The sequence below is a fragment of the Malaclemys terrapin genome, chromosome 12, assembly GCF_027887155.1.
Source record: "Malaclemys terrapin pileata isolate rMalTer1 chromosome 12, rMalTer1.hap1, whole genome shotgun sequence".
Taxonomy (NCBI): Eukaryota; Metazoa; Chordata; order Testudines; family Emydidae; genus Malaclemys; species Malaclemys terrapin.
The window spans coordinates 43,691,902-43,705,515 of NC_071516.1; the positions used below are offsets into that span (position 1 = coordinate 43,691,902).

At 42.2% G+C, this 13,614-nt stretch overlaps 2 protein-coding genes across 2 annotated transcripts; one reads left to right on the plus strand and one right to left on the minus strand.

Moving 5' to 3' along the window:
- Positions 1-289: 289 nt before the first annotated feature.
- On the plus strand, positions 290-1,246 carry LOC128847039 (olfactory receptor 12-like). The gene has a single exon (XM_054046368.1). It carries the CDS (start codon positions 290-292, stop codon positions 1,244-1,246), a length of 957 nt encoding a protein of 318 aa, XP_053902343.1.
- Positions 1,247-7,013: 5,767 nt separating this feature from the next.
- Positions 7,014-9,195, minus strand: LOC128846098 (olfactory receptor 6B1-like). Its single transcript, XM_054045171.1, has 2 exons — positions 9,160-9,195; positions 7,014-8,027 (listed from the first exon to the last, which is right to left on the minus strand). The coding sequence occupies exons 1-2, from the start codon at positions 9,193-9,195 to the stop codon at positions 7,014-7,016; spliced, it is 1,050 nt and encodes a 349-aa protein (XP_053901146.1).
- Between the last annotated feature and the right edge of the window lie 4,419 nt (positions 9,196-13,614).

The following is a 13,614-nucleotide window of genomic DNA, read 5'->3' on the forward strand; positions in this document are numbered from 1 at the left end:
TTATAAACGAATGGTATTGCTCATAGGGGATTTTGCCCATATCTTCCTCAGCCAAGAAGACTTTTTAATTGATTAATTTGGGATTCAAAGTAAAATCTTCAAAAAAAATAAAGAAAAAAGAAAAACCCCGAGGCCAAAATTTTAAAGGTATTTAGGCACCTAGTGGGATTTTCCAAACCATCTAGGTGACTAACCCCCATTGATTTCAAGAGATCTTAGGAGAAACTTCAACATATCTTTTATATTTGACTCTTTTTTAACTTTTGTCTTGTTCTATTTTCTAAAGGAAATGTCAGCTACTGAGCCAGTAAGAGAAGGGAACCACACAGCAGAGACAGAATTCATCCTGTTGGGGTTTGGAAGAGGTCTGTGGATGGAGATGTTCCCCTTTGTGATGTTCCTGGTGATTTACATAATAACCATGCTGGGAAACACCATCCTGGTCCTCATCATTGGAACTGATTCTCAGCTTCACACCCCCATGTACTTCTTCCTCATGAACTTGTCGCTCTTAGATCTCAGCAACTCCTCCTCCATTGCCCCCAGAGCCATGGTGAGCTTCCTATCAGGGAGCAAAGCCATTTCCTACAATGGATGTGCCACCGAATTCTTCTTTGTCACTTTCTTCCTCACCACTGAAGGGTTCATCCTGGCAGCAATGGCATACGATCGATACGCCGCCATCCGCAACCCGCTCCGGTATCCCATCACCATGTCCAAGTGGGTTTGTATTTGGCTGGTGGTGGGATCCTATATCTGCGGCTGTGTGAACTCCATGGTGCAAACTGGCTTCACCTTTACGCTACACTTTTGTGGGTCTAATGAGATGGATCATTTCTTCTGTGACGGCCCTCCCCTAATTAGTCTGTCCTGCAGTGACACGTTTGTCAATAACATTGTGATGTTTACCTTATGTGGCCTCATTATAGTGAGCACTGCACTGATTACGCTGGTCTCCTATGTTTATATCATCTCCACCATCCTCAGGATTCATTCTGCTGAGGGCAGACACAGAGCCTTCTCCACCTGCACTTCCCACCTGGTGGTTGTGACTTTATTTTATGTGTCCACTGCTTTGATGTATGCCCAGCCCACTAGGCTAGCTTTTCTGTATCCAAGGAAAGTAGTGTCCGTCTTTTATACCCTTTTTGCGCCCATGTTGAATCCTTTCATCTACAGCCTCAGGAACAAGGATGTGAAAGATGCTTTGAGAAGGACTATAAGCAAGAAATGTTTGAAAAAATGAACATTGTCTTTGAACATACAGATGAAACCAATTGGGTCAAAGTATAGTGCAATACAACAACACAGTTTGAGCAAATGTTTATTTTTTATTGGGATTAGTTTGGGGGCAAGTATAAACAAATCTTTGGGATCCACAGTATCTATCTATCTATCTATCTATCTATCTATCTATCTATCTATCTATCTATCCTTTTTTCTGTGTGTCTATCTATTGCTCTTTCTGCTTCCCTCTCCACTTACCTGACTAGTTGACCTGTGGAACTCATTGCAACTGGATATTATTTAGATATATGTCATTTGGATATATTTTCAGAATTTTAAAATGACTTTGATATGTATAGGGCTTCATGCTTTGGGATATTAGTCAGCTACTGCCTGTTTGAGTTAGGAATAAATTTTCTCCATGATTTATCATTCAATTCACCCCTCTTTGAAACAGCTGATACTGGCCACCATTGGCGACAGGATTCTTCTGCATAGCAATTCCTTTGTTTCTATAATGTTCCAGAACACTGAACATACAACATATTTAAGACAATAAAGTATCTCTCTATATATTTGCATGTTTACATATACTAACAATAGGAATGACCTCCATCCAAATTGTTAGGTAATGTAAATTTGCTTAGCTAATCTGATCTCTGTGTAGCTACACCAGCTCAAGGCCTGGCCCTTGAGTTATCACTGATGCCTAGGTGGGGTAGCTGTTTGGTGATGATGATCAATGTGTGAACTGGCAAGGAAACTGACAGAGCCCATGTTAACCTGGATCACCTATATATAGTACTCCTATGTCATGTCTGAAACACAGCTCAATAAAGCAAGTGGTTTTGATTGAAATCTCACCCATATTTGTGTAAACCAGGAGCATTCACTGATCCAGGTGTAAATCCACTAGTAGCCACATGCAAATCCTCTCAGTCACTCTGATGTAAATTAGGAGTCACTCCACTGAAGTAAATGCATTTACACTGTCCTAAAGTGTGTGTAAATTGATGGATAATCAGGCCCATTTGCTCTACATTCTACGATGCAATAAACTTAGTAAAATAAACAACTAATAACATTTCCCTTTTTGATTTGGTTGTGAAATGAAAACCACACTTTGAGCCCAATGCTGCAGCACTCTTTGAGGATAACATCACCTTGACTTCAGGAGAGATTTTGGTGCATTATGTCTTGCCAGATCGAATTTACTATGCAGATTTACCATGGAAATCCCAGGTTATTGATCTGCAATTCTAATTTATTGAATTTAGAATGTATCATCTGAAAAATAAATCTAAATATAGAGATGAATTGTCTGTTTTCAGTAAGTGAATTCCTACCTTTACTGCTGCTTGGCAGGGTTGGCTGATGGGTGGGATTCACATCCTACCAGGAGTTAATCTCCAGGGGCCATTGCACTATGACCTCTATTAGTCTCTCCATTAATGCACTAGTAGAATGTGCATTGGCTTCGCTTGACATCCCCATCCATGTCCTGCTTCCTGCCTTCTGCCTCCTGCCTCCTGCCTCCTGCCTCCTTCTAGGGCTACTCTATTGCAGTGGCAGAGGGGATGTGGAGCTGGGACTCTGGGGATGAGGAAGGAGATTGGGAAGTCAGGAGTTTCTGTGTTGGTAGCCCCAGGGAGACGTAGTTTGAGAAGAGCAACCAGCTGCATGTGGAACAGGGTCTGGACATCTGCAGAGGAACTGGATCAATAGGTCTGAGAATGTGGAGGACTTGTCCCTGTTATACCAGACACAGTGCCAGCAGGAATTTTCAAAGGAGCCAATGGGATTTAAGTGCCCATTTCCCATTTAAATGGGCACCTAGCCCCCTTGGGTAACTTAGAAAATCCCAGTCCTAGCCTCTGCCATTTAAGTTAGTGGAAACCATCTTTGGTTGTGAGTAAAGCTGGTTAGGACTTTTCAATGCAAATATTTATTCAACAGGAAATGTGATTTCTGCAAAATCTAATTTTTATATCAGAAAATTTAGATTTTGCTGATTTTTTTCTTCTGATTTTCTCTTGGGAAAATCAGATCAAGCTATTTTGGTTTGTCAAGTCAAACCGAAACTTTTCATTTCAAGACAGCTAAACATTCACCCGTGTCCATCTATGCTGCCATGGTGCATCCTGGGAATTGTAGTCCAGGTGCCTCATGCCTATTTTCTCCCCTACAGGCTGTTTTTTCCTGGCTACAAAACATATCATCCATTGCTGTCTGGCTGAACCAACATGGTTCCTCTCCTGCCACACACAGGAATGTGTTGGTGGGTGTTAGTATATAGGCCTGTTTGTTAGCCTGAGATAGAATTTTGGGTTTGACTTTTAATAGACTCATAGACTCATAGACTTTAAGGTCAGAAGGGACCATTATGATCATCTGGTCTGACCCCCTGCATGCTGCAGGCCACAAGACCCTTCCCTGGACTCTGCCGTTGAAGTCCCCAATCCTGTGTTTTAGTGATTTCAATCGGCAGAGACCCTCCTGCTAGTGATCCCTGCCCCATGCTGCGGAGGAAGGCAAAAAACCTCCAGAGGCTCAGCCAATCTATCCTGGAGGAAAATTCCTTCCCGACCCCAAATATGGCGATCAGTAAGACCCCGAGCATGTAGGCAAGAGTCTCTAGCCTGACCCTTGTTGGCTATTATACTATTTACGTACCATTGCTTGGTTTTCCTTGGCTACTATGTTTTACCATTAAACCATTCCCTCCATAAACTTATCTAACTTAATCTTAAAACCAGACAGGTCCGTCGCCCCCACCGTTTCCCTCGGAAGGCCGTTCCAATATTTCACCCCTCTGACGGTCAGAAACCTTCGTCTAATTTCAAGCCTGAACTTCCCTACAGCCAGTTTATATCCATTCGTTCTCGTGTCCACATTAGTACTAAGCTGGAATAATTCCTCTCCCTCCCTTGTATTTATCCCTCTGATATATTTAAAGATAGCAATCATATCCCCCCTCAGCCTTCGCTTTGTCAGACTAAACAACCCAAGCTCCTCTAGTCTCTTTTCATACGACAGGTTTTCCATTCCTCTGATCATCCTAGTCACCCTTCTCTGCACCCGTTCCAGTTTGAGTTCATCTTTTTTAAACATGGGAGACCAGAACTGCACACAGTACTCCAAATGAGGTCTCACCAGCGCCTTGTACAACGGAAGCAGGACCTCCCTATCTCTACTAGATATACCTCGCCTAATACACCCCAAGACCGCATTGGTTTTTTTCACCGCCACGTCGGATTGTCGACTCATAGTCATCCTGCGGTCCACAAGGACCCCTAGGTCCTTCTCCTCTTCCGTTACTTCTAACCAATGCGTCCCCATCTTGTAACTAAAATTGTTATTAGTCATCCCCAAGTGCATCACCTTACACTTTTCACTATTAAATTTCATCCTATTTTACTCTTATACCCTTACTAATATGTGTGAAGAAAAAACAAAGACACTGTGTGTTGCTTCTGCTCAGCCAGATGGGTTTCTTACTATAATGAGAAGAGATAAGAGATAGAGTTTATAGTGTTACGGGGTATGGTGGGAGTATAATATACAAGCATACACTGGAAGGTTGCCCGGCTCCTTTCTCAAGCCAGGGTCAATCAACCAGTTAGGAGGGCAAGGGGGATGGGGGGAGTCATAAGAAACACTAAAATCCAAAGAAAAGCCTGGTCTTGGCCAGTACACAACCTCATTCCTTGCCCCTCCCATGGGATACAAAAGAGGTGGTACCAAGACCACAAATTCATGACCCTCCAAAATGGAACTTGACCATAAATTGTAAGGGGTGGGACTGTGGGCGTGCACTGCAGGAATATTTGGGCCTGCTAAGAAGGAGGAGGTGGAAATAGGGAACAGGGACACTGATAAAGGCTCTGCAGCATCAGAGCTATGGATATGCTTGCTTGAAACTAACCAAATAAACATCCCATTGCCTGCACTTCGGACCTCTGGTCTTCTGCTTTCTGTCTGCATGACAAGAAGTAAGGGAGGGAGTGAAGGGAAATCCCTCTAACAGTGGGGCTCTCAAACCAGTGTGACTTGGAGATAACATCCCATTGAGAGATACAGGGCAGTTCTCCCTCTCCGAACTATTCACTCAGGTTCTCTGTAGATGCAGAAAGACGGCACCATGTCTGGTATACCAGGGACACAGTCCCCATTCTCAGACCTATTGTTCCAGTTTCTCTGCAGAGGCTGCAGCACTGGTTACAATGAGGTTATTTTTCTAAGCATTTCCAGCACAAGGGGCTAGGAAATAAAAACAAAAAACAAACAAACATAAAGCTGATATTCTGATGTAATCACATGACTCCAGGAGTTTGGACCCTTGGCATAGGCCTACGGTGCCTATGTGTTTATCCAGTCCTGAATAAAATGCACACAGTCATAGATTCTTAGATCTCAAAGTCATTGTGATCAGCTAGTTTGACCGCCTTTTTAACACAGGCCTTAGAATTTCCCCAAAATAATGGACACTCAAGGACAAAGAGAATTAAGATTAAAAAAAATGTTTTCCCAGAAGTCTGAATTTCATCACATTTCTATACTCAAATGTACAATCCTCTTTTTTTTTTCCCCACAGAGACCAAACTCCTCAACATCTTACAGCTTAGAAGCACAATTAATGCTACCAATCTGTGCTGGATTCAAGAAAATGACCATAAAGTTGCAAAGCTCTTCATACCAATCCTCTGACCTTGGGGTTCCCCAAAGTTTTCATGGGGGGGGAACCAGTTTCTAAGAAAGAGATCTTTAGTCATGAGTACCTCTGCTGTAATCACTCGGTCTGGTTCACAAACCTTCTTTAAGGATCCAGGGTGACACAAAAAATAGTTATAAAAAAAGGATTAAAATAAACTTAGCCACACATCTAATCACACGGAAATTTACATATGGGGAACATAAAAATAGCCTTATAGACTCCACGGGCAGAAGGGATCATCATGATCACTTAGTCTGACCTTGTATACATTGTGGGCCACAGACCCTCACCCATCCACTCTTGTAGCAGGCCGGGAGCATCTGGCTGAGCTACAGAAGTCCTCAAATCTTGATTTAAAGACTTCAAGTTACAGAGGATTCACCACTTACATTAGTTCAAACCATTTTGTGGTATTCTTACAACTGAAATTTTCAATGTAAAATATCAATGGCTGGCTTTTTTAAATTGCTTTCTGGAATGAAATCCATGCTGACCGGAAAGGTACACAACTCCTAACTCAATTTTTATTCAGCTGTTATTCAAGACGGCTATAGTGGAATTTGCATAAGTACAAAATAACGAATGTCCCCAAGACTTGGCCCACAGAAAATGGAAATGATCTTTTAGCTTCCTTAGGGCTCATGAAGAATCATTGCCCTTGTGGGTCATTCCAGTGCTCTCTCCTGCCTTGTACCAGGAGAGTGCTCTCCTACCCATTCTCTTGGGGGAACTGACTGAACAGTCTGTGTCCCAATTTCCCAACCTCTCCCGATGATAGACACCAGAGACTGATGGGAATTGGAACACCAGGTTTGAACACCTCTTGAATTCCTGGGATCTTCCAATCCTTATTGAAATTTCCCCCCTCAGCCATGTCTTTTCCCTGGTCTTGCTAGCGTTCCCTGTGGGTAGAGAACAGACAGAGTTTGGATATAGAGAACAGAAAGGAGATTATTTATTGATGCTCCTGAAGAGAGACATCTGGTTCTCTCAGTCTTTTCAGCTCTCAGCTTGTATCAATTAAAAGGATCTCTAAACATTCTGGCCTTACATGCCATAAGCAGCATGCTGCTCATGGTCCACCAGCATGAAACTTTCTGACCCTTTGGAGGGCTGTGTCTGTCACAGAGGCCTGGTGGACAGCACTCACACCACAGAAAGCTTTCCTTAGTGCCCCCTTCACTTCTTGGTTCCTCAGGCAGTAGATGAAGGGGTTAAGCATGGGGGTGACAATAGTGTACACGACCGACACCACCTTGTTCAAGTCAAAAGGGTGGATCTTCTTGGGCCGGGCATACATGAAGAGGGAGGTTGAGAAGAAGATGATGACCACAGTGAGGTGGGAGGCGCAGGTGGAGAAGGCTTTCTTCCTCCCCTGGACTGTGGGGAGGTGCAGGATGGTGGCAATGATGCACAGGTAGGAGACAATGGTCACAGAGAGCGGGACCATCAGGATGATCAAGGCTAGCACAAAGTCCACCGTCTCCGCTAGTGACATGTCGGTGCAGGCCAGGTTCAGCACCGGGGAGATGTCGCAGAAGAAATGGTTGATGATCCCCGGGCTGCAAAATGTCAGTTGCGAGATGAAGGACACCTTGACCATGGAGATGGAGAAGCCACTTACCCAGGAGACAGCTGCCAGCTGCAGGCAGAACCGGTGGGTCATGATGGCTGGGTAACGCAGTGGGTTGCAGATGGCCACATAGCGGTCGTAGGCCATGGAAGCCAGCAGGACACACTCAGTGCATAAGAGGGAGCTGAAGAAGTAGAGTTGGGTCATGCATCCCACAAAGGAGATGCTCTTGTTATCCACCAGGAAATTCACCAGCAGTTTGGGGATGGTGACTGAGATGTACCAGGCTTCCAGGAAGGAGAGGTGACTGAGGAAGAAATACATGGGCTTATGGAGGTGATGGTTTGTCTGGATCAAGGCAATGATGACCATATTCTCCAGGAGGGTCAGCACATAGGCCACCAGGAATATCACAAAGAGCATTATCTGTAGCTCCAAGATTGTCGGGAATCCCAGCAGAATGAACTCCTGGACACTGGTGTTGTTCTCCTGCTCCGTGGGGCCCTTGACAGTCTGCAGAGTCAGAAATAGACAGAAATAAGTGGTTGAAGTCACAGATGCCTGTTTTCTTGAGATCTTTCACTTCAGCACTTTACTTTGATATTCCTCATTATTAGACCCATACTCTAGTTTTTGAACGCCTCACCATTGTGGGAACTATGGCCCAGATTCTCAGACGGTGACTGCCGGTGCTACACCAATTTGCCCCAATAGAAGATCTCACTCAATATTACTCTAACAACTCAACCATCCTTAACTCAAAGCTATATAGGGGGAGATTTTAAAATGCACTTAAGGGATTTAGGAGGGCAAGTCCTATTGAAAATCAGTTCAACTTCTATCGAAGATTCTTGTATGGCCACCTTCACTGTAGTATGTGAGCACTTGCACGTATTTACCCTCACAACACCCATATGAGGTTGGGCCGATCTATTATGCCCATTTTACAGATGGAGAATGGACAGATGACCAGATTTTCAAAGTTACTTGAGATGCCTACAGATGCAGATAGGCTTCTAGCGGAATTTACAAAAGAACCTAAGTTATTTAGGCACAGACAGTTGGTGGCAGAGCAGGAATGGATCCCAGGGTTTCTCAAGTCCCCAACTAGCCCCATAACTACTGGACCATCCCTCCTCTCATATGTGCTTTGGCACATTTGAAAATCTTTCCCATTGTCTTTAAGAGGGCACAAAGTCCCTGCAGGGAATTGCAGAATGCACAATGGAAGAGGAGATCTCTTGTTTACCAGTGGAAAGGGTTTGTGCACCCTGGAGCTATTTGCACACATTCCTGCATTTTCAATTACCTGCTACCAGTCAGAACAAAGGCCTGGACATTGTTATAGGAAAGTCCAGTGAAGACCTGTGTTCAATCTGCAGCAGTGGGTCAGAAAAAGGATCAGATATGTTAGGATGCATCAGGATATCAGTAGGAATCTGCCTACTTAAAGGAAATGAAGAAAAAAAATCAGATCTCAATTACAATGTGGCAGATCAAGAATAATGCTAACAACTTTCACCACAGAGGGAAAAGGAATGGATACACTTTATGTGTAAGGTAATAAGAGGTCTGTTACTGGATTAAGAATCAAGCTTCCTGGGGTCTATTCCTAGTCCTGCCACTGAGTTATTGATCAATTCACCTCACTGTTCAGTTCCTCAGTTTCCCCATCTGTCATGTAGTGATAATAAACCTACCTTCATAAAGAGCTTTATAGAATGGAATAATTAATAACAGGATGGGTCATATTTGATGTTAATTCATGTCACAAATGATACTATCTCTCTAATAAGATTCCAGATATGTCACCTGTCTGTGTGTCATTCTGAAGCCTAGAGTGTCTATTGAGTCAGTGTAAAGTGGTGGAAAGAACCCCAAGCATGGAGGAAGGCTCTTTTTGTTCAGAATATCACCAGGTTCAAACAGCACTTGGACTTGTGGTTCCCTGACATCCTATTTTTAAGTTCTCAGTCATTCCGATGTTACAAATTACACCTCTGCAGTGTACAGCTACAGTAAGGCAGGAATACATTCCATGACAAGCGTCCTAGACCGTTGTGATATCATAGGTAAGTCAACCAATTATCACCCTTACTTTACAGCTAATTTGTGTGCAATAATTTCATTGGTTGTATGAGAGAGACTACACAATGGTGGATTACTTGATCTAATTGCCACACTCATTGCACAGCATGGCTTTCAGGGACCAGTATTAAAAAAAATATTACTATTATATCAAGAAGAAGAAGATAGTTCACTTTTTGATGTTCACTTTATAGCCTGCTACTATCATATTCAATCTGAGGTCCAGAAAGGTCAATAGAAAGTCATCATCACAAGTGGAAGAAGGAAGGAGGGAAGGACAGAGAGAGACATTGGATTTTTAACTTTGAGTGCTACTAGTGTTGCATTCAATCCATGGCCAAAACAAAGTTGGTCATATTTACGTCCCGGTTTTGCAAAGACTGAAGCAAGCACTTAACTTTAAACACATGAGTAGCTCCATTACTTTCCACAGAACAACTCATGTGCATAAAATTCACCATGCTATCTTTGCAGGATCAGTATTTGCATGTAAATTTTGAAACTTAGTAGAGGAAAACTCAAATTACAAAAAGGTGAAGCAAAATAATAATAATGGTCAACACTTGATGTTAATTTCAAATCATATCTGTCTATTATTATTTAGTGTTACTAGCCATTAATTTCCAATTGTACTAGTGTCACATTAATTTAATCTCACAGAAAGTGCAATAGGTTAAAATATAATAATATTTAGATGTGACATGTGATTCATAATGTCACAAACTAGGTGGGGAGGTGTTTAAAAAAAACTAAGGGATTTGGGAGCAGAAGTGTCACTAAAAGTGAATGAGATTTGTGTCCCTAAATATCTTAGATGCTTTTGAATATCTCCCTCAGAACTCATAGAATCATAGAATATGATGGTTGGAAGGGACCTTTGGAGGTCATCTAGTCCAACCCCCTGCTCAAAGCAGGACCAATTCCCAACTAAATCATCCCAGCCATGGCTTTGTCAAGCCGGACCTTAAAAACCTCTAAGGAAGGAGATTCCACCACCTCCCTAGGTAACCCATTCCAGTGCTTCCCCACCCTTCTAATGAAAAAGTTTTTCCTTATATCCAACCTAAACCTCCCCCACTGCAACTTGACACCATTACTCCTTGTTCTGTCATCAGGTACCACTGAGAACAGTCTAGATCCATCCTCTTTGGAACCCCCTTTCAGGTAGTTGAAGGCATCTATCAAATCCCCCCTCATTCTTCTCTTCTGCAGACTAAACAATCCCAGTTCCCTCAGCCTCTCCTCATAAGTCCCTCCAGCCCCCTAATCATTATTGTTGCCCTCCGCTGGACTCTTTCCAATTTTTCCACGTCCTTCTGAGAACAGTCTAGATCCATCCTCTTTGGAACCCCCTTTCAGGTAGTTGAAAGCAGCTATCAAATCCCCCCTGACATAAAATAGAGGGCTATATTCTCATCTTCATTACACGAACAGAAACAAGAAATAAATATGAGATTTGCAAAGGAACTTAAGTGAAATACATAGACAAAATCCCATTGGTTTCCAATAGGAATTGGGCGTCCTTCTTTAACCTTAAATCCATTGAAATCAGAGGAATCACTTCAGATTTACATAAGAATATCAGAATGACCATACTGGGTCATACCAAAGGTCCATCTAGCCCAGTATCCTGTCTTCCGACAGTGGCCAATGCCAGGTGCCCAGAGGGAATGAACAGAGCAGGTAATCATCAAGTGATCCATCCCCTGTCGCCCATTCCCAGCTTCTGGCAAACAGAGGCTAGGGACCACATCCCTGCCCATCCTGGCTAATAACCATTGATGGACCTGTCCTCCATACATTTATCTAGTTCTTTTTTGAACCTTGTTATAGTCTTGGCCTTCACAACATCCTCTGGAAAAAAGTTCCACTGGTTGACTGTGTGTTGTGTGAAGAAATACTTCCTTTTATTTGTTTTAAACCTGCTGCCTATTAATTTCATTTGGTGACCCCTAGTTCTTGTGTTCTGAGAAGGAGAAAATAACACTTCCTTATTTACTTTCCCTATACCATTCATGATTTTATAGATGTCAATCATATCTCCCCTTAGTCATCTCTTTTCCAAGCTGAAAAGTTCCAATCTTATTAATCTCTCCTCATACGGAAGCCGTTCTATACCCCAATCATTTTTATACTAGTGCAACTGAGATCAGGAAAACGCTCAGCAAATCAAACATATTTAACCTGGGGTTTTCAAAACACTTACGTGAATTAAGTGCCCAGCTCCCGTTGACTTGAAAAGAGAGTACATATATATCCTTTAAGCTGTCTTTGAAAACCCTGGCCTTAAAGACCAAGTTTGTATAGAAGATGAGTCTTTATTTGCATGAATATAACATAAGTAAAGAAATAGTATAGCTAAATAAAGGAAGATAATAATAAATCATGATGCCATTCCTATTCTAGTGACAGCACAGACAATACATTTATGTTGCAGTAATCTGTAGGAAAGAGGTTTTGGGCTGATTTTCTACTAGAAAGTAAGTCCCTCTCTGTATTGTATGATGTGAATTGGGGTTATTTTTATACATATGTGGTTTTATATATTATATCATATTATATGCTAAAGGGTTTATCATAGTCACATTTGTAACAAGAAAGGAAGGAAGGAAGAAAGTTCACCAACAGAAAAATGAATTACTGAAATTTACTTGAAAATAAAAATTTTACAGTGTATAGATCTTTAGAGCTCTGACAATCTACTAAATAACATGAGTCTGTAACTCTGATGTTCCCAAGAACATATTAAAGTGAGGAAAAGAATAAAAATTCACTCACTCATTTGTGAATGTAACCTATAAGCAACCGAGCCAAATCCAGATTTTTTTTTATTCCCTTCTTTTAAGGAAAAATTCTCTTTGAAGTTGATGAGAGTTTTGCCTGAGTAAGATTAAGTAAAATCTAAACAAGAATTTTCAAAAGGTTTTGGCATTCCAATCTATATATCCCCGTACACATTTATCTGCCAGTATATATATATATATATCCATCTCTCTTTGGCTCTATTACGTGTATACTCACTCACTATGTCTCTCTATGTGTATATATACTTGTTTCTCCATTACTCTCGCTACATATATACTCATCTATCTAATATCTCAATTTCTCTGCATATATACTCATCTATCTGATTTCTCCATTCCCTATATACTCATTTATCTAGTGTCTCTATCTGCATATATACTCATCTATCTAGTCTCTCTGGTATGACCCAGTGTCTCCCCACCTTTACATTAGTGATTTTTGAGGGCATAGAGAATGCAAAACTAATCCCTAAGAAAGTTCCCAAACAGAGCGAGAGCAGTGGAAAGTTCCGTTCCAGTCACCTGAGCAGCAGAGATCAGCAGCTGAGGGCTGTTCCTACCTTCCAGTTCATAGAAAAAGCCTTCCCTCTTCATTCTCTTAGTGAGACACAGCCAGACAGATTCTGAACTGCTGCAAGTAGGGACAACTGCAGTGATGCTGATGGGTTTGGACAGTTTCCACCAGGCGGGAAGAAGACGCTCAGAAAACTCTCCTCTACATCCCCTGGTATCTAATCAGAGAAACATCCCCCAGAGCCTCCCATCACTGGTTACACGCCTATGTGTGACTTATTGAAAGGCCTTTGGCTGGGATTTTCCAAGGTAGTGTGGATGGTGCACTGTGCTGAAACTCAGGCAACCTGGGTTCAATTCTCATCTCTACCACTGCCCTGCTCAATGGCTTTAGCCAAGCCACTCCCCACCCATACCTCATTTTCCCCCAACTGTAAAATTGGGATAATGCTGCTGGCTCCTTTGTAAAGCATTTTGAGCCCTAGTGGCTGGGACACTAACTTGGGTAAGTCCCTGCTCCAACTCATGCAGTGCAAGGACTTGAACCTGGGTTTCCTACATTCCAGATGAGTGTCCCTCATCACTGTGCTTTTAGCTATTTGGGCCTGGGGAAAAACACATTCCCCATTTTGTAATTTTTTCCAAAAAAGTTTGAATCACCTTATTTTCATATTGATGTGGAGAAAAAACAAATT

What these genes read in the sequence shown, in the direction of transcription:
- LOC128847039 (XM_054046368.1), top strand. Translation starts at nt 290, where the DNA reads ATGTCAGCTACTGAGCCAGTAAGAGAAGGGAACCACACAGCAGAGACA.
- LOC128846098 (XM_054045171.1), bottom strand. Translation starts at nt 9,195, where the DNA reads ATGACAGATGGGGAAACTGAGGAACTGAACAGTGAG. An exon ending in CTGAGGAACTGAACAGTGAG is followed by an intron (nt 8,028 to 9,159) that starts GTGAATTGATCA and finishes CTGACTCTGCAG; the next exon opens with ACTGTCAAGGGCCCCACGGA.